We start from the raw sequence: 22,282 nt of genomic DNA on the forward strand, positions 1-22,282 counted from the left end.
AAAGTGAGAGTGGCATGGATATATATACACTACCAAACATAAAATAGATAGCTAGTGGGAAGCAACCGCATAGCACAGGGAGATCAGCTCTGTGCTTTGTGACCACCTAGAGGGGTGGGATAGGGAGGGTGGGAGGGAGGGAGATGCAAGAGGGAAGAGATATGGGAACATATGTATATGTATAACTGATTCACTTTGTTATAAAGCAGAAACTAACACACCATTGTAAAGCAATTATACACCAATAAAGATGTTAAAAAATATATATATTTTAAAAAATAATAATAATAAATAAATAAAATAAAATCAATGTCCAACAAGAAATAGATCTGTCCCAGAAACCCGAGTACATGCACCTGCAACTCAGCCCATTGCCTCAAGCCCAGTTCACTGATTTACAATAAGAAACAACTGGCAAAGCGAGCAATGTATTCGAGAGGGTATGAAGAATGCATTATCTTCCTATGAGTTAACATATCTTGGAAAGAAAATAATCAGAACAAGGGAACTCAGATTGGTGGCTTGTTTAATGGCATAAGGCCGTGTATCCATCTCACAGTGAGGACGCATGCCAGCAAACAGACTGGAATCAGTGAGCAGGACCAGCTACAACCTGCTGCATCCATCGCCACGCAAGTGCTGGCCTTGCCAAGTGGTCAGCACACCCTATACACTGCTTCAACCTTCTACATCCATCTCCATGTGAGAGGCAAAGGTTCCCTGAGTACTGCACACAACTGGAGAGGTACTTTCAATATCTGTCCTTTTTTTCCCCCCATTTTCATGAACGATTTCCCCCCCCCCACCCTGCACCGACCTTTCTGACCAACACTCTTCTTTAATGAAATTACAGTCAAATCTTACAACCTGGAAACTCACCAGAATTTTTAAGGTAAATTTATATAGCTAAGCCTTGCTCCGTTAGGGTTTTTATTTAAAAGTTTAGCCTCTGTTCCAAGTTCTTGGGAGAATACTTAACAGTTCAGACTGTTTTCACAGTGTCAATCATGCATGATTGGCATACAAAACCTCACATTTTCTGTTCTACGTTTAATATAACCTGCAATGCCAAGAAATAAATATGTCGATAATAGGAAACATCATCTCATTTTTCTGAGAATGCCTTCTTCCATCATTCCTGCAATAGACATATTTTACTAACCTTCATGTAAGAATGTAAACTCCCTGAGGCAGGGGTTTTTGCTTGTTCACTGACTTATCCCAAGTGCCTAAAGCAGTGGAGTGTTCAATGAATACAACCTACAATCTAAACCATGTATTCAAAAAAGAAAAACCAGAAACCAAGAAGTGAGGCTCTAAAACAATATACATTATCGACTTGATCTCTCTCAGTTTGCTAACTTTCAACATGTCATTCTTAAACCAAATTTCTGTTGAAACAGGATTACAATTACCAAAATACATCATAGTTAATAAGATATTTAACAAATGTTTGTTGACATTTATCAATATAAAATTATTTCAAAATTCTTTTATCATTCCAATTTTTATCTTTTTTTCAAACATTTTAGTCTTTAAATTTACACTTGAAAGAAAGAAGTTTCTGAGAATACATGTTTTTCTTTAATAAGTGCAGAGTAGAGGTCAACAAAAAGGCTTTACCTATCACTTTATTCTTCTTTCCATTTTTTATAGGCGTACAAAGCAAACTTCTAATGCACTGCTGTTTTACATTTCCTGTGTTTTCATTCTAAACAAAAAGAAAAACAAGACAGCTAAATATTATGAGAAGACTGTTTGTCCATTAGATGCTATAGAAAACTATATTGGACCTCGGAAGCCACTAATATATTCTTCTTTTATTAGCTGGAGATAACATCAGAGTGTAGAAAATGTACAAATGTATAATGAAGTTCACATAAATGCACTATAAAGCAATTAGTCTTTACATTATTAAAAAAACTAAATATCCTATTTTCTTTTAAAAATTTTTTTCCATATTTTCCATTTTATTTACCTGTATTTCTTTTATTTTCCATTTTAAACTCTCCAAGCAGCTTACAGTAATACTAAGCAAAGTATTTATTCAGTTTCTACTATCCCTGTGTAGTGGATGTCTGAAATAACTTAACAAGAGGGGCAGAAGTCAAAAGCATTACACCACCTAGGATTCTACATGTTACAAATTTGTCCTTGTTTAGTTTTACCACTGTTATCTATTGCCCTTATTGCTAAAGTTCTAAAAAGTTCTCCTAGATAGGCAAATAACAAAGTCAAGGCAGCTGCCTCAAACTGCAATGCTTTTCTGAAGTCAGATGAGAAAAAATACTAGAATTCAAAGTTTTCAATGTCTGAGAAACTGACCCTTGTAGCTTTGCTCTCAAGGAAAACAGATATTCAGTTTTCCACAGAGCTGTTCACTGCGGTAGATTACCAATTACAGGCATTTAAGCCATATGAAACTTAATTTTTGAGGGTAAACTCAAGAACTCCAGCCATACTATCTAAAGAATGTCATTAAGTAGGTAATAGTTAAATTACCTCAAAATTAGTTTACGATAGTTCATTAATACATGTTTAAAAAACTAATAAAAGTACAGAGAAAAATACTCAAGTATAGCTGATAACCTCTCAACAGATGTTATAAGCTGTTTTATTCTCCTTCCTCAGATCACGGAAAGCACAGATCACTCCCAAAGAGCCAATTCTAGGGCCAGTCCTTCAGTTAAGAGTAACTAGTTTAAGTGCAGATCTGATAGGAAACAGCCTTCAAGCTCCAAGTCTAAAATTGGGTTACTTACTGTCCAGGGAAATCTTTTATCTTTACTGACATCTGGGATATTAAGTGGTTCCATAGTATTTTTGACATACTGAGCATATATGTAATTGATTCTGTTCACTTCACGTTCCCTGTGGAGAGAAGAGAGATGAGTTCTTTCTGTGCAGTGAAAAAAACGCAGGCAAAACGAAGTCAAATAGGTGATTATAAGAGAAACATACCAGTCTTAAATTATAGAGCAAAGAGTATATCTTAATTGGAAAATGCAGCTTTAAACATATTTGATGATTTACAACTTTGGTAGTTACTATAACTGAAATGTTTTGAGAAAACAAAGACCCACAATTTTTCAGCTATCTAAAACAAGTTTTAAATGTCATTAAGTAATCTTATTACCACTGTTAATGGGCATGTTGATTTTTGTGCTGTTTAATGTAAAATCCATATGACTTTTCCCTATGTCTTATTTTCTCATCAGATTATAGAATGACTAAAGTCTAGTGTCTGTTTTTACTTCCTCAGTTATTTATTTAGTCTATCCATTCCAATAAAACAATCTTTTACACATTTCAGACCAAGGGGAAAATCGAGCAGGCCTAGAAGAATTTTATTAAGCCCTTCTCTCTTCTTTTTTCTGCTTTAAATTAAAAAAAATTTTTTTGAACTTACAACATTTTCCCAGTTTCTTGCTTAGTAGGTTGAACATAAAAGGTTAACCTGATGTCACAGGGTTCATAAGTGCAGTGCCAGTACTGGAGTTGGGAAAACAGAACAGAACATGTCTTTTCATCAGGAAACTTCCCATGTTCCTTGGTGATGGGGATGAATTCCGCAAAGAGGGTCAAGTTATAGAAATTTACTCCAGCCATAAGTATGTGCCTGTGTTAACTGTAAGATCACTAACTGAAGAAAATAGAAAAGCCTAATAGTGGGAGGCATTTCAAAATAAAATATGTGCCTCAGGAAAAATGTCTACTTGGTCTGAGTTCTCCAAGTGCTAATCTTTTCCTGTCTTCCATCCTTCTCACTCAGCCTGCCAAACTGCTTCTAGGACAGTGGTTTCAAATGATGTTCTCAATCACTGTGATTCCACAAAGATTCCTGAAGTTGTGGCCTCATTCCTGGCCAAGATAACTGAGTCTTTCCTTTCTTTGCTGTACATTTTAGGTTAAGTGTAATTTGGTCAAATCAGGTACTGACCATATGTCCAGTATTACATACAAGTGATAAAGAATGAAAGGGAAATGACAATAGTAACACAGGAATACATGAACTTCAGACTGAACATTTTCTGAGCCTAGATTGATAATGTGGGAAGGCATGCAAAATGTCAGACACATCAGACCTAGGACATTCCTGGGTTTCTATTTCATACATATTATTTGAGTAGAATCCCAAGAAAAGGTTATAAGTGTAGTATTTAGGTTAACAAAACTATTTTAAAACCACAAATATTTCATGGACAGCAAAAGTCTCACGAAAAGAAAATAAGAAGCTACAGTAAAGATAAGAAAAATGAAAAGGTAGTTACAGAGAGAAAGAAATACACTGGAGAGGATATCTTTGTCCAAATCTCTTTTAAAATGATGATGATGATGATGATGACTTTTATTGTTCTTATCATCGTCATTATGTCAACAGTGGAAGCCAGATGAAACCCAAATAGTTAAGCAACTTGCCAGAGATCATAAATTCAGATGTATAGGCATTGATACAGAGAAGCAGAAGTATTAAAATTACTTTTAAATCAACAGAAACCTAACTCTTTTTTCAATTCCCTGTAAATTTTAAGTTTTCCTGATGGTTACTTTAGTGAAAAATTAGTATTAGATTTATTAAGGTTACGTGATAGCATCTTATTTCTTACTCTGTAAAAAGTGCTAATAAATTCTTACTTCCTCCCCTCAATAACAACAGACTGAGCACTTCTTCCATGAGAGGTACCCTTAGCATCATGGGGAGACAAGCTTCTAGAGGTCAGTAGCTGTCATAATCTTGTAAGTAGCTTGTAATCTAGTAGAGGATTGTGACGGAGAATGAATAATAATACAAGGTCTAGTTGCATGTCCTCTTTGAGCAGAGTCTAGTGCAGAAGCCCCCAGGGGTCCCTCAATAACTCTTCTCCTTTCCTCTTTATCTGGACATATGGCCGCTGAGGATAAAGACCACATTTATCAGCCACCCTAGTGGCTTGGGATCATCATGTGACTAAGTTCTAGGCAACAGGAAATGTGACTGCTTCTAGAAAGCTTACCTAAAAGGCAGCTGATGTATGCTCTCTGCCCCTTCTTTCCCTGTCCCCTATCCTACCATCTGAAGCGTGGATATGAAGGCTGGAGCTGCTTCCTGGACCCTGAAGGGAAGGGCCACTCCCTAGAGATGCAGAGTAGAAAGCTTGCAGGTACCTGGGTCCCTGAGGCCTTTGTAGAACAGAGCAGCAACACAGAGCCTGAGCTGCCTGCCTCTGGGTTTTTACAGGAGAGAGTAATAATATTGCATTCTTATTTAAGCTATTTTTACTTTGGGTTTTTATGATTCACACTCAAACCTAATCCTAACTAATAAAATTGGTAACAATGAAAGCACCACATGTGGAGAAGATGGACAGATAACCCCTTGGTGGAGTGGGTTGGAGAAGAGGGGGCATTAGGGAAATGCGCAAAAGGCTGGTAAGATTTAAGGATGCAGAGAAAGACATCAAGAATGAAAAGGAGGGGGAAAAACAGTATAAAAACATTGCTGAAATGGAAGAGTTCTACGTATATTTCGGAAACATTAAACAGTTACAGATTGTTAGGAATAAAGTGATGGTTTCAGGCTGAAGATGTTAGGACAGGTAGTGGATGATTTTGAAAGTGCAATGCAAAGGGATAGGATCTTCCTTTAAATAACAGGAATATTCTGGTAGCCCCTTGCAAATGTGCCTCTCAGACCTGCAACTGCAGGAGACCTAAATGACCAGGGTCTCTAGTCACTGTGCTCTGAAGCCCAGGGCTGTGCTTGTACTGCAGACACACTTCCCAGGGCTGCTCCTGGGAAAAGACGGAGCACACACAGCAGGGACACTGAGGCAGCCCAGGCTTGGGAGACCCAGGATGCTTCCAGGAGGCTTTGGCCACAGAACTCCCCAACAGCCTGGCCAAACTTTCCTTAGAACTGCTCGGCTGCCTAAGACACGTGCACACAATGCTCTTTCCTTCTTTACCCTCTCTTCCACCCTGGGTCAGACTTGTGTGGGGAGCTCATGGCTCTCTCATCCCCTCCCAGCTCCCTCCCCCTTTACTCTCACACGGGGTTCCCCTAATAAATGCCTTACACAGTTAATCTAGTCTTCGCATCTGCTTCTTGGAAGGCCTGGGCTAACTCAGACCTCTAAGGCTTTTTGCACAGTGGCTATCAAGGGAGGTGTACATGAGTACATCCTTGGGAAGACAGTCAGGGACACGAAGCTTGGAAACAGTGAGAAATGTCTGTGCTTTTAGATGTAAATGGGAATCACTGCAGGTTATGTGAACCAAAGACAGAAAAACACATCAAAGAGACACAGAAATACTAACACTTACTGACTACTTCCTATGTGCTGGAAATTTTCTGAAGCATTTTATGTGCATTAACTCATTTGGTCCTTTCTACAATCCTGCCATCAGTATCTCCATTTTACAGATGAAGAAACTGAGGCTTTGAGAGGTTAAATAATTTGCACAAAGCGCTATAGCTAGTAAGTGGTGGAACTTAAGTTTAAATACAATCAGTCTGATTTCAGAGTCTACACTCTTACACTCTCTATCTACCATTTTTTAAAGTAGTAAAAACCTTTCTACTATTTTAAAAATAGTAGGTGTTACTGTATTTAACTATAATTGTTTTCCAATATAGTTATAACTATATAACAAGTATTAACTAGTATATGTATTCCAAGAAAGTGGGCTTAAAGGACTAATTCTATGTATTTGTCATTTTATGACAAAATGTGCATTTAAAATTAACATGAAGTTAACTGATATGGAATTATAGCACTAAAATACCTATTTCTTAAAATTAAGAGCTAACATAAACTGTACCACATCACACTCACTTTTTCCTTCTAATTAGATGGCTCTTTGAATCGAAGCATAGAAACTCTAAAACCTCCCACCATCTGGAAATGAGCTTCCCTTCTGAATTCTTGGGTGACCCAAACTCCAACAGTTTACTGTGCTTTATCCCAGTGATGATATGATTCTAATAATTATGTATAATGTTCACCCTGAATATTTTTTATTTTTACACTTAACATTTCAAAACTGTCTTCAATAAATTATTTTAATTTATAAAAGGTAATTAGTGGGTTGGTTGGAAAAGTACCAAACTGATACATAACTGCCTAAAAAGGATGATTTGCTTACTGCTAACATCATCAAATTGCCTAGCACTTCATCTCATGGAAGAGTGTTTGGACTGACAAAGTGTTTAATAATGAGAATTGGAGAGGCCTAAATTCTATCAATAAGCAATTTTAGAAATGTAATACAGAATCTGCTGGTCAGGTGTCAATACCAGTTAGTCCTTCAAAAAGCTGAAGTTACTAAACACCATTTTAATTTGGAGTTTTCACAAAATTAAGCCTGAAATCTAATTTTTGTTAAAATAAAACCATATTTACATCACTAAGAGGACCTTTACTGCATCAGTATAATAAAGGCTAACTATTAGCTAATGTAAGGCACTGCTGTTGAATAATTTTCATTATCATTATCAAATCAAACTGATTTTCAAAATCAGTTAATGAATCAGTTTAAATGATCCATGTAAATTAGTCTCTTTTAAGGTAACCACATTGACCTATTTATCCTTTATAAAACAATCTGTATACTAAGACTGTCTTGGTATAATTTTAAAAAGTGTAAAGATATCTTCCATTTTTCCTACAGAGACGGAACGTGATATTCATCAGAAACAAATTAAATATATACTAAGACCTAATGGAAAACTGATGAATTCATAAAAGTACCAACAAAAGATCAAGATGAAAAAATAAATAAATAAATAAATAAATAAATAAATAAAAAATACTAAGACTTAGATATATATATAGTAGGACCTCAGTTTTTTTTTAATGCATATTGACCAGTAGAGGTCACTATCATACCACGTCACGGGCTTGTTCAGCTATCAGAAATAAGAGGACTTGCCTGACTTCACAACAAAAATCAAATGTGAATACATAAAATAAAATTACACAGGCATATGCTGCTATACAAATATTCAAAGGTAAATGTAGATAATTCATCGTTTTATATAAATATTTTTCTTTTTGGCCATGCTGCACGGCTTGCAGGATCTTAGCTCCCTGACCAGGGATCAAACCCAGGCCCCAACAGTGAAAGCACCGAGTCCTAACCACTGGACCGCCAGGGAATTCCCATCATTTTATACATTTAATATGCATTATCATACTGATTTTCCTACTGTCCTCTGGATATATGTAAATTCATAAATATACATGTATATATTTCTTTTTTTATTTGTCTATATAGCAATTTATTATTTATGCAAGACAAAAAGTAAAATAATCAAATATTTACATGTTTAGAAGCTTTCTAAAATGTTCTTTATAAAAAGCAACAAAAATGTATGGTATCATAAAATCAAAATAGTATCTATTAATGCTCCTCCTAAGAATAAGACTTCATAACTGACCTAGGCAGTATAGCCCAATACCAGTATTTAAGAAAGATACATACATACTCACCAGGACATGTGCATATTACCACATATTCAAAAAGGATTCAATTTCAACTAAAACAATGTCAAATATGCCAGAAAATACACACACAGAAGCTTAGAAAAGAATAGATGTGGAGACGGGATATAAACTTCAGTTCACGACCAGCAATGCCAAGAGGGAAATAAAGATCAGCTATTCTGTTTTAACCTTGTGAACCAAAAACTCCAGTGTAGCAGAAAAATCTCTGGGTACAGATACCATGGTTTATGTACCCTGACTACCCATCCCACACCCAAGTCACCAGTCAAGGCCTAGGTCAGGTGTACCTTCTGAGTCAAACCCATTCCCCATCAGCCCCCAAGTTACATTTGCTCCTTTGCTAATTCCTGAAATTCTTTAATAGAAGAAAAGGTCTTATAATCATATTGTTAAAATAATAGTCTTGAAATAATGAGTTTTGATTTAAATATAATCACTTAAACTAACAACTCTAAATCACTGTAGTCAACAGTTTCTCCATCTTGATGGGGAACACGGAAGAGGACAGGAAATGAGAGAAAAGAAAAGAGGAGAAGAAAGGACAGGGTACAGAGGGCAGAAGACAGCTCTGCAGACCTCACACTGATCCATGGGGTCAGTCTTAATTAGGAGGGTCGGAACAACACCAGGCTGTGCACTTAAGTGTTTTGTTCTTGCAGTTGAAAACTCAGGCAGTTCTGCTTTATATGATCTACAGAGATGATTTTCATTTTACTTTGTTTCCAAGTTTTTATCACAAACATTTTCTTCCAATTTTTTATGATGAACTTTTGAAATACATAAGAAAGTTGAAAGTAAAATGAATATCCTATTCCTAGATTCAACAATTTTTAATGTTTTGCCACATTTGCTATATCTATATACGTATGTGCAAACATATTTATTTGTTTAAATATATTAATTTAGATATATTTACTTATTTATTTTTGGCTGAACCATATTTTATTTTATTTTTTGTTGGGAATTTTTAATTGAAGTATAGTTGATTTACAATGTCATGTTAGTTTCAGGTGTACAGCACAGTGATTCAGTTATACATATACATATATATGTATAACTGATTCTTTTCCCTTTTTCAGATTCTTTTCCCTTATAGTTCATGACAAAACACTGAGTATAGTTCCCTGTGTTATGCAGTAGATCCTTGCTGGTTATCTATTTTATATTTAGTAGCATGTATATGTTAGTCCCGACCTCCTAATTTATCACCCCCGCCTGGCAGAACCATTTTAAACTAAGGTGCAGACATCATAACACTTCATCCTTAAATACACCAGCCTGAATCTCCTAAAAATAAGAACATTCTCCTACTAACCACAGTATCTTCCTAATTCCAAAGAAAAGGTACCAATAATTCCCCACCAACACCCAGTATCCAGTCCATATTCAGATTTCCAACTGTCCTAACAAATGTCTTTGATAGCTATTTGTTTTTAACCAGGATCTAATCAAGGTTCACATACTGCATTTGGCTGTTCGGTCTGAGAACAGTCCCTGCCTCCATTTTATTCAATGACATTGACTTTTTGAAGAGACCAGGCCAGTTATCTTATAGAATGTTCTATAGTTAGATTTGCACAGAGGTTATTTTTAAAGTATCACCACCAAGGAGCTTGGTTACTGAGGACATTACTAACTGTGGCATCATTCAGCTACATGAAATAATTCTCTGATAAGTCAACTGAAGCGTAAAAAATCTGGAACTTTAATGTCAGATAGTAAAGCTAAAATAATGTTCTATTTCCATGATCATATGGGGCTTTTAAGTTATAATATCAATAATTAGGAGTAATATAAATTGACACAAATTATTTTAGGGAGTGAAATAATTTGAAACAAATGAATAATGAATAATGTGATAAAACCAGCATTATGCCCAAGAATTCCTGACGCTTTACCCTGGCAGACTTATATTCCTTAGACTAGCTTATTGCTTAAGCAAAAACCACCACTGTTTTGCTAAGGGTGCAAAAGGAAATATGACAAGAACACTTGGTAATTTACTCTAAATCCTTTTTAAAATTCTTCAGAAAGCAAATATACAATTGGGCCAGTAACAAGTATAACCTTGATATGTTAATACTTTCTATTGTTTCTGCATACCAGTTAACAACAACCAAAAAATGAATACTAATTTTAAAATTAAAAAAAATAAAACATGAAAAAGAAATGAACTACAATAGAGATCTGGTCTGATTCTAGCCATAGGGTACATGTATTGGTGTGACTGAGATCACAGGCTTCCTTCTGGTGTTAGTTAAATCCTACGGCTGATTCCAAAGCAGAATAGACTCATCGAAAAAAATGTGTTCAGAAGCCTGTCAAATTTCCAGTGAGGGTCTAATATGCAATGAAAAAATATAATTGAAATATAGTACTTGTGGGTCTTAAATGAGTCAGTTCACAAAACACACTGTACCCAGGCCTATACTAATTATGACACCATTCACTCTATGAAAGAATTCTCCAACAGGTCAAATGCAGTGGAAAAAACCCTGGACATATAACATCAAATAGTAAAGTATTTTCACAAATGAAATTATTTGTGGGAGGAAAAAAGCAGCTGTAGCTTCTATGTCTTAAATTAAATAGGTCGTGAAATAACTATGTAGCCAAAATTACATACTTGTGATAAAGACAGACAGATAATGAAGTTTTCTTACCTTGTTAAAGTATCTGATGATTTTTCTAATTCCTCACACTCCATGTGAAACACACTAGAAAAAGAATCCTGAAAACAGAGCAACGACACAGACTGAGAAATAAGTTTGGGAATGTAATGAAAACTATCTAAATATAGACATATGAGTCTGTGGAACTGACTGAAGACACCAATCCTCGCAATTTCTTTTCACTTTTTCAGACAAAACTGACCTAAGTGCTCACGACATCCTCAAGTCTACCTACTATTACTTAGAACCATGCTGCTGTTGTTTCCAATACTGACTTGCAAAAATGCTTATTTGAGTTTTTGTTTTTCTGCCAGCTGTTAATAAATAATTAGCTTCAAATTTTCTCTATATTTATTCAAAATCCTCAAGTTTTAGCTTTTTTTTTTTTTAAATGTAGAGACTTGCTCTTTTTTTTTTCTTTTTAATTTGTGTCATGCTTTATTTATTTATTTATTTATGGCGTTTATGGCGTATTTATTTCGTTTCTGTGCGAGGGCTCTCCCTAGTTGTGGCAAGCGGGGGCCACTCTTCATCGTGGTGCGCGGGCCTCTCACTATCGCGGCTTCTCCTGTTGCGGAGCACAGGCTCCAGATGCGCAGGCTCAGTAATTGTGGCTCATGGGCTTAGTTGCTCCGCGGCATGTGGGATCTTCCCAGACCAGGGCTCGAACCCGTGTCCCCTGCATTAGCAGGCAGACTCTCAACCACTGCACCACCAGGGAAGCCCAAGTTTTAGCTTTTATGCATACATTGATTGCTATTGTTGGGTCTTTTTGAAGACACCTAATTCAGTAATATTTTATGAGATCATTAAATTATGAAGATTTTAACAACACAGAGAAGTATTTTTGAAGTTAAATTAAAAAGCAAAATACACATTTGCACCCATACTATATCTACAACTGAATAAAAAATTAGAAGGAAACACAAAGAAAACAATGATATCAGTTTAATTTGGGGACAGAAGAACTGAGTACATTTTTTTTCTTGTTCACATTTGGATTTCTGCTCATGTGTTGAAATATTTTTAATCAAAAAATAATTACAGTATAAATGAACATCAAGTCACTTAACTGCTACACCCACCAAATTAAGTCATTAAAAAGCGAGCAAAAATATTAATGGGCATACTGCTGAGCTATATTTTAAAGCAGCACTGATACCAGTCAACTGCTGCCATGATAGGGGTTAACTGGATGAGCTGAATGTTAATTAAAGTGATATTTAAATTGCCTAAAAAAAAGGAGTGCCCTTATGTATAACTTTCAAAAATTAAATGCCAAAGAGCAGGTCACAGAGCAAAAATGATAAACTGACATACTGCATTAAAGAGTTCTGACCTGAACTTTAAAAGGATACCTACAATCTTGTAATTATCTGTATATTAAGTAGTTTATAACTGATTGAAAATATTAAATAATATCCATGACAATACTGACTATCTCCTAGCATAGTGAGATGATTCAGATAATGTTGCATCACACAGTATGGTCTTAGTATCTAATAAAATAATTAAAAGTTTAAAATATAAGTTTTAAATATCTTTTATTATTCTACTTCCCAAAAAACGATCAATTCAGATATCATATGTGGACTGTAATTGACTTTATACACTTGAGAATTCCCATTCTTTTTCCTAACCCACCAATGAGGAGCCTGTTCTCAGGGTCTAAAGGAAAAAGGAAACAAACAACTACATCAAAAAGAAATATACCAAAAACAGTGGTTCATTGGTTGAGAAGGAAAAGAAACCGCATAAAAGAAAACAACCTTGGGCTAAAGGCCCTGATGCTAACAGCCAACTCAGTTGGCCTGTCTAGAAGTAACCAGCACTGTATGAGAACACTCCATCTTTCCACACACATCCTGTCTCTTTACGTTACAAATCAATGGCTTGAAATCTACCAGCTGGAACAGCTTAGTGGCCTTCCACGGTGGGTAAGGAATTTGGGACTAATAGGCACCTTTAGCAGCACTGCCTCCATTGGGCCATGCCTTTTGGTTTCTACATAATCGCTGGTAAAAAGAAATTTTTATAGCCAGCCCATTCAGAAGGTGGTCTACCTGTTCATAGTAAGAGAGCACAACTATTCTCAACCAGAAAAGGCCTGCACACTGTAATGACAATGTACTTCTCCATCAAGGTAGTGTAGCCATTGACAAAAGCAGCACACTGACATTACCAATGGTAACTGTAATACTAAGTGGAGGGCCGACAAGGTGAAAGGATGTATTGAAGGCATCCTCCAACCTCACCTCTACCCCTTTTCCACCAGAACAGTTCACACTTGGATTGGCTTCACATAAACAACCATATTCAGTTGGATCTGAGAGAGAGTTCTGAGGCCAACGTGAGGTTTAAAGCAGTGCTTTAAGGAATATAAAATTTGTCTTTCTAAAAATAAAAAAGTCATACTCTGTACTCACGGAGCAGTCTTCATCCACTATGAAAATGGTGCATTTCTGCACCTGCATGAAAGAAATAATAGTGGCAGCTATTTTCTTTAGAATTACTTCTAATGATTGTTGTTCTTCAAAAATTAGGCTAGCAAGGTCAAGCAGCACCTAGACAAAAAAATTAAGAGCTTACTATTAGTAATTGTTTGTAATTATTAAAGCAATACAATGATTTATATGGGTTGTAAGTTGTTTACATATAATCTAACAAGTTACAACCAAGTTGCCATTCAAGTGTTAAATACATACGTCTCTGCTTACTAACAAAATTTCCCTGTCGATTGTTAGTACAATTAGTACACTGGTTAGGATCACAGACTCTGAAGCCAAAGCCAACAGTTTTTAATCCCGGCTTCCCCTCCTGCTAGCTTTGTGATCTAGGACAAGTTTCTTGAAAATGGGGATAATAATAGTACCAAAATCATGGAGCTGTTGTGAGGACTAAATAAGTTAACATATATAAAGCATTTTGAACAGTGTCTGATACATAAAATACACTGTTGTTTTTGGTGATCCAAACTTCTGAGATCAACATTTATCAACACTGCCAGGATTTTCACAGAGCACAGCAAATATTGTCCAAAATAAACAAAGTTTTAAGAGTTCCTCTTGTGTTCTTCCTGATAATTTCTCTTTTCTTTACTCACACAGGATTTCATCTAGTCTCACAAAGTATTTGTGCAAGGAGCGGGGGAGAAAGGGTATTATAGAAAATTTATTGGAGGTGATACTATCCTTGCTGAGGCCTGAAGGATGAGCAGGAATTGTTCAGGTGAAGTGGGGAAGGAAAATATCTCAGTGAAAAAGAACTGAATTGAGAGAAAGTAGCATGTTGCAAGTTTTGATCAAGTTTTATGAGAATATAGAGTGTAAAGAGGAGAACTAGGGAGATGAGATTGCAGAGGTAAGTGAATAAAGAACCTCAAAAGCCCTATCTTCTTTTCAAGCAGTTTGGACTGTGATGGATTGCAGGAGAGAAGTGACAAGAATCACAAGTATGTTTGTAAAAATGAGGACTGGATTAATGGGTGGCAAAAATGGAGCAGGGAGACATCAGGAAGATGCTGGAGTTGAAGTCCACGCAAGGTCCACAGTCTTATTAACATAAGTTCTAAACAGAGAAATTAAAGGGTGGGGGAGATGAATTATCAAAGAGATAATGAAAAAGAATTACATAAAACCCAAGGGCTTAAGTCTCCAGACTGAAAGGAATGACCAGGTACCAGCATGATGAATGAAAAAAAGAATCATATGGTGAAATTCAGTTACAAAAGCAACAGTAAATAAATAATCCAAAAAGCTTATAGAAAAAAAAAAAAGCACCAAGAATCAGAACAATATGAATGCTAGTAGAAGACAGTACTACCTTTAAATTCTGAGAAACTAATTTTTCAATGCAGAATTTTATACCCAGCCAAATTGGTAGGATGGTACAATAGATATTTTCATACATGCAAGGACTCAGAGAGCTTACCTCACCAATACCGGTTCTCAAGTAGTTAACTGAGAATGTGCTACACTAGAACAAGGGAGTAAACTGAGAAAAAAAGAGTTCTGGGATCCAGTGGATAACCAGTAGAGTCTTTCTAAGAAAGCAGTGAAGGAAAGTTCTACGATGACCCCTCTGCAGCAGGCATGGGGAAAAATAATTTTGCTTGAAAGAAGAAAGAGAGAGAACCTCAATTTGAAGATTCTCCATGAAAAAGAACTCAAGAGAATGCCTAAATAATGGAGAGTTTGCAGGGGGAGGGGGACCAACAACATGAGGCTACACTAGAGCAAACAGTTCAAGGAAAAAAGAAGAGATTTCAGAAACAACAAGAAAAACTAAGTTATATAACAAAGGTAATTATGAACAACAACATTTACATAATTAGTAAGAACAACATTTACATCACGGTACTTATAAACACTTTATTTTAAACTGCAACTTTAGAATTAACCTAGACAAAGCTTTAGAAAAGTCAAGCATGGTTGTAGCACAATACCAGATCTTCCTCGATTTACGACGGGGTTACATCTTGATAAATCCATTGTAAGTTGAAAATATTTAAAGTCGAAAATCTGTTTAATACACCCAACCTACTGAACATCTCAGCTTAGCCCAGCCTACCTTAAACATACTCAGAACACTTATATTAGCCTACAGTTGGGCAAAATCATCTAACACAAAGCTTATTTTATAATAAAGTGTTGAACATCTCATGTAATTTATTGAACACTGTACTGAAAGTGAAAACCAGAATGGTTGTGTGGGGACAGAATGGTTTTAAGTGTATTGGTTGTTTACCCTCGTGATGGCGTGGCTGCTGGGAGCTGTGGCTACTGCCACTGCCCAGCATCATGAGAGAGTGTCATGACATATATCACTATCCCAGGAAAAGATCAATATTCGGAATTCGACGTATGGTTTCTACTGAATGTGTATAGCTTTCCCACCATAGTAAAGTCGGGAAATTGTAAGTTTAACCAATGTAAGTTGAGGACCATCTGTATATATGTTATCAATGTGGGCAATATAAAAGAAAAAGTCCAGATAGGAAAAGCAGAGGTAAGGAGCAGTAATTGGGAAGGAGAGATGAGGGATGCTAAGATCCTCACTTTATAAAGGATGAAATAAGAGATGATGTCTCTATCAGTGTTCTACAGTGTTTCCTGAGCTTATTCCCATGCTTCTAGAAGTTCTCTACAATAATTTTCACATTTTGTATCTTTTGTTTTAATATGAATAATAAAATACAGAAGCATATTCTGGAAAAAAAAAAAGAGATGATGTCTCTAATTGATAGAATAAGAACTAAAACTCTTAATATTACACGCACAACTCATCCAATAACTTTAAACAGTGACATAAAAATACTGGTACCATAATGGCAAAGTAAAGGATGGTATAAGTTAAATAAATCTTCATCTGTTAACAGTGATAAAGCAACAGCTCATGGAAAATACAAAATGGAAAAAATAACTATTAGAAGAAACAGTTAAAATATTTAGAAATTCAATCTGCACGGTTTGGATTTCTAATGATATATATATATATATATATATATATATATATATATATATATACACATCATTATATATATAACATATATATTTTATATATATATATATTACTTGGATAACAATTTAACCATTTTTTAAAAAAGAATTTCTACACTCTCTCTTTAGTAATCAGACTTGCCTGATTTCTCTTGTTCTCCAGCAGTGAAGTCTCATAGAGTTGAGCATTATGAAGAACAATTCCACAAAATGCCAAGTAAGCAGCAAAGTCCTAGAAAACAGGCAAGACAACAGCCAAATAAGAACTGTCAATAACCTGTCTTGTTATATTGCTTGAAACACAAACAACATTCAAAAATATTTACAGTTCAAATAATTATTTGGAAACCAACAGTGTAGATGTTTATTCTGCATAAAATTAGGAACTGATGCAAAGCAAGTGTTAGCTAAATGGTACAACCAGTAGATGACAACTGTTAACACAGTCTCCTAAAGTCATACAGTAGTTGGAAATTAGCAAAGAGAAAGAGAGGAGACACAGATCTCTTTATACCATGTGAAACTGAAATTCACTCTATGCAAAATTTGGTGTAGTCTCTAAACGATATTAAGACTTGGGTTTAAGCTAAGACTATAAAAATAGCCTGTAACTTATTACTGGGGCAAACTGAAAGCTCACAATCTTGTTAGGAGAATATTGGCAACAACAGTCCCATACTAAATTGCAAATTTAGTATTAGTTTAAATATATCATTTTAAACATGATATATCACCCTCATTATACTATACTAAGGTGATGTGCTCACAATTATACTAATTATTGATGAAAGGAAATTTTTACATGGCATACTTTATTCACAAGCATGAATTTATTTTGCCAAGAGATGATACAGCCTAAGAATGCAAATCTTTCAAGAGGCGTTTACATTAATGGGCTATAAACAAATAACGGAATAAATAGCCAATCTAGAACCATGTTCCCCGCCAAATATCCTCAGGTGTCATTAACGGAATAGGAGACTAGATGTCTATTACACTGATTTAAAAAGGTACTTGCTATGTTCTGAAGCAATTAAGACACGGGGACCAACACTAGTGTCAACACAGCCTACAACATGAGACAAAAATAACTCTGTCTTGTTGGAATGTCTTCCAAAAGCTCCTACTAATTTTCAGGGGAGTGACAGAAATAGCAATGGGCTTGAATAGGAAGAATTCAGTGAGCTCCATGATATACATATAATTGCATATTTAAGAAGAGAAATCATAAAACCTACTGACAGAATGAAGTTATAAACAGGTTTAAGGGCTTCTGTCCTTAAAAGGAAAGCATGTCGATGTGGTGTGAGGAATGTATTCCTTCAGAGTTGGACAAGAAGGGTAATAAAATAATGCTGACTGCCACTCTTTCTGAAGCTAAATTCACATCATTCAGCCTGAATTCACACCTTGGCGCCCCACCGTCTGCGTGCAAAGCTTATAAAACATTCTGCATTTGCTTCACCAGGAGGCAATTCTAATTTTAAGCTGACCTGCAGCACTGAACTTGGAGCAGTGCTTTAGGGATTTTACGTAATGTTGAATTTCTTGATAGCAGTGATGAAAGGTAAATGAGAGAGTTAGAACACCGTAACACCCTCCGGATGGCCGCAACATGCACACAGCCCCGGGGGAGGCTTGGTGGCATGGTGAGGAGGCAGTGGGGACGGGGTTCTGTTGACTGAAGACCACAACTACTCCAAACTCAGGTCAGCACTGATTTAGCCAGAGGCAAGAGACACTTTAGAACATTTCGGATCATTTTAAACCATAATGTTTTTGTGATCAACAATTTCAGCAATCACTAATCCCAGAGGTCTATACAACTCTAAAGAGAAAGCATCTTCCTAAATTGAGATCATACCAGACCCAAGTTTTGGTACCTTTTCATCTTTTTCAGTGAATGTCCCACCATTTCCCGATTTCTTGTTGATGGCCTGGGCTACACCAACAACCTGGTATAAGAAGAGAACATTGGTAATTTCGTTGACTGAAATTATTGGTATAAATTCACCAAAGCGTGTTTACAAAATAATTTCTACATGTGCTTTAAAATAACAATAAGCTACAAAATCAAAACAAACCCCTCAGCATCTGAACTAGTTCCGTATCATTTTGTACATTCTTTTTTCCTAATAAGAGTTCAAATGTTTCTAACTTCTTGGGTCCCAAACTATATTTGATTCTCGGATTTCATGCTGCCCTGTGAAAGAAATTACTGGCAATCACTTTTTATGTGAGTAATTCTCATGGCTTTTGAATAAAAAATAAACATTAAATTTATATCACATTTCAAATAGAATATATGATTAAATGAACATTTTATATTGCTTTTAAATATAATATTTCAAATGGGCTAAATGCTCGTTTACTAAAAATGAAATAGGACCAATGGCCAGTCACAGAATTTAAAATGCAGGAGGACCAATTAGGGTAAAAATAATTCTTAATGTAGGGATGTTTTCCAACTTCTTTTGAAATTTCTGAACTTGAAAATTATCTTACCTTCAATAGACTTACTTTGGTGGAAAGAAGTTTTATTGAAAAACAGACTGAGCCTTATTTCAAATCAGAAGGTGTTTGAAAGATAAACTACATCTTAAGAAGACTGAGCTAAACTCTGGGAATATGTCTTAAGTTTCCACAAAACATTTAGCAAGACTTTTAAGAACCTTCTCATCTTCCTACTTAAAAGTATATTTTACTTACCCATTTAGGTCCAACTTGAAGTTTGTGTTATTACCTTATTAGTCTTTTAAAGACCTTTAACTTACTTTTGCTTCCTCTTTACTACTTATAAATTCTACTTGTTTCCTCCTTCTACAATTTAATATCAGTGTAAAAAGCTATTATCCTCTAAATGGTTATACTTTAGAAATATAAAGTCCTGAGTTTTGTGTGGATGGTCCATCCTTTTTTCTCAGCTCACTCTAGCCCCTTAGCTTTAAGAAATGGATATAAAAAATTCCCTTCCAAGATAGCAGAGCAAGGACAGAGAAATACATTCTTGTCTGATGTCGTTTTCTGTTCTCAACATGTTTCCTCCCCACCCTATGACAGAGCAAAGAGATGTTGATTTTAAAAAGGAGAATCATCCAATTATCCTGTACCTATTTTACACTCTTTAGCTCCTGGCTAACAGATTTCTCGATGCTCCAATCTCAATGACAAAATGCCTACAAAAGCTTCTGTCTAAGGTCAAAACGTCTGGACTGCAGCCAGGCACATTCACTTGAATGTAACTGACGGGAGCCTCTTGAGGGTCACTGGGGTCTAATCCATAGCGCTACCAGTATAAGTCGGTGATTTTATTTTAAGCATTCATTCATTTACTCAACAAATATTGTGGTGACTACTGTGTACCAAGGAGTGATAAAAACTGGGAGAAAGGCTACCCGGAAGGAGCTCAAGAGGCAAGAATGGGTGATACATAAACATATATTTACAGCACACGTATGATCACTTTGATGATACAGACGCCCACAGATCGTTAAGAGCACAGAAGGGAGACCAAATATGCATAAAAGAGAAGGTTTCTCAGAAATGATGACATTTGAGTTTTTATTTGTCTTTAATAAATGGTTTGATAAAAGAAAGAGTTAAATTTTTAAATCTTCATTTTAAGGAAGAAGAGATTAAAACAGATAAAGAGACTGTTATGCAAACCTTCTCAGATAATTATACAGTATTACAAGAAGCATGTGTTGATGTGCTGTTTGTACCTGGAGCCGTGTGAGTCAATGTACCATAAGCAAGGCAATTTTCAACCAACACAACACTGTTCACGTAGTTCAATAACTGTTCTCCACTTCGAGAATTTCTACTTGATTCTTTTCTCAAACCCGCCGCCTCCTCCTCCTCCTCCTCCTCCTTCTCTTCCTCTTTCTTTTTTTCCTTTAAATACTCGTGCCAGTTGTCCTTCATCTCTTAGAACATACTGAGTTTTGGGTGTAAGCTCACCCATAGCAGGGACTGTTTTCCATGGGAGCCCCATGTCCCCTGAGTCATGAAGTGTCAGGCATAGCGACTTGCTGCTTGTCTGGCACTGCACTGATGGCGTGAACTTGAACTCCACACCCTGTGGGGCACAAGCCCTGCTCTCATGGTTCACTGGTGTCTCTTCTTTGTCTCGCAGCTGCAGGCAGAGGCAAGCTTTCCTCGTTGCTGAAAAGTTTTCCAGGCCTGGTTCCATGGATGGAACCTTCACAGACCTAGGCTTCCCGTGGGAGTTTAGTTTCCCCTCCCTGCTCCCACCGTGTCTGTGGAGGGGACTCATCACCCCTGCCTGCAGATGTTACCCGCAGGCATTCACCCTACCATCCTGAGTCTCACATCTCCGAAGCCCATCTGGACTTTGGTCATTCACGCTGCTTACCCTGGGTTCCCCTCTTTGTTTCTGATACCCTGGGATTTCCCTTTCTTGAGCTCATCTGTAATTTTTAAAATTGCTTTTGGTGAAACTTTATTCTCTACTTGTTTGCAGAATGGGGAGGTGGGTGGTGTTCTGCACCTGTTCAGTCTGGCAAACTGACCAGAAGTCTTGTTCACAGGCTTTAAACCCTGCTTTGTACCCCCTGAACACCAGCTCTTTACTATATTTAATTTTGTTCCCCTAACATCAGAGCAAGATATTAATCATTAGGCAACTTCATGGAATGAAGACTTCCAGTGAAGAATTTTTCATCCTTTCCGGTGACCAATTATTTCTCTCACTAGTAATTTTATAGATTTAGATATTAGAGGTTAATTTGTTTAAGGGATGATTATTTAAATATAATTAATTATTTTTTTAAAAAACAGGCAAGTTCTTTCAAGGTACTATTAGATCAGGAAAATATATCTGATACTCACATGTGCCTCAATACTTAGCTGGATGACATTTTAAAAATACCACTGATAAAAACAACAGATAAAAATCAGAGGAAAGGTATAGTGTTTGTCCAAGGCAACACAAGACAGTAAAAGACAAAAAGACTTTGATTCTCCAAATTTCAAGGAGCCTAGCAAAACTTGCACCCCCTGGCCTCCTTGTGTTGATAAAAAGTCTTTCCTCCTTCTACCATCTATTGCTCCTTTAAACAAATTAATTTTCTTCAAGACAAGGTTTTTAAATGTCAGTTTTCAAGGACAGCTTTTATGGCAAGAAATTGTCAGACCTCATATCTGAGAGGCAAAGCCCCTAAAAATTTTAGCTTCCATGTCAGAAGCCCAATCACTTCTGCCTACCTGCTATCTACCTGCAGTACTCTCAAACACCAATACTTTATGCTATTTTTTTTTTTTAAAGCACAAAGAAGCTTCTCTGTTTTCTATTTCACTGGCACTTTTCAGAGCATAAATGAATATTATGTCCTCACAGGGTCAAGTGTTCTTTTAGGAATGCAAAGGGCAAGACTTGACTCTCGCTGGGTGATCAGTGAGGAATGTGACAGCTGGTCGCTTCAGGGACAAGTGATCACTGCCACAGCGAGCAATTTCTTCTTCAATCAGCAGCTGCCCCGACCATTACTGAGGCCATACATCAATCCCTACTATACATTTCCCCGTTCCTAGTTCCAGGGGATGCTCAGCATGGAGGCTAAAAGCCAGGGAGAAAAGGAACAAACTCTACAAATCTTAGCTATCC

At 36.3% G+C, this 22,282-nt stretch overlaps 1 protein-coding gene across 3 annotated transcripts in view; it reads right to left on the reverse strand.

Annotated features, from left to right (window-relative positions):
• The window catches only part of PDE5A (phosphodiesterase 5A), a 154,017-nt gene that overhangs the window by 67,555 nt on the left and 64,180 nt on the right, over positions 1-22,282 (reverse strand). For all 3 annotated transcript variants that reach the window (XM_059923519.1, XM_059923521.1, XM_059923520.1), the window contains exons 4-9: positions 18,540-18,611; positions 16,799-16,888; positions 13,585-13,722; positions 11,150-11,217; positions 2,763-2,871; positions 1,624-1,711 (exon numbers count right to left, since the gene is read on the reverse strand). In XM_059923519.1, the coding sequence (XP_059779502.1) occupies positions 1,624-1,711; positions 2,763-2,871; positions 11,150-11,217; positions 13,585-13,722; positions 16,799-16,888; positions 18,540-18,611 (565 nt within the window). The remainder of the gene's footprint in view (positions 1-1,623; positions 1,712-2,762; positions 2,872-11,149; positions 11,218-13,584; positions 13,723-16,798; positions 16,889-18,539; positions 18,612-22,282) is intronic.

The sequence above is a fragment of the Balaenoptera ricei genome, chromosome 5 (assembly GCF_028023285.1).
Source record: "Balaenoptera ricei isolate mBalRic1 chromosome 5, mBalRic1.hap2, whole genome shotgun sequence".
Taxonomy (NCBI): domain Eukaryota; kingdom Metazoa; phylum Chordata; class Mammalia; order Artiodactyla; family Balaenopteridae; genus Balaenoptera; species Balaenoptera ricei.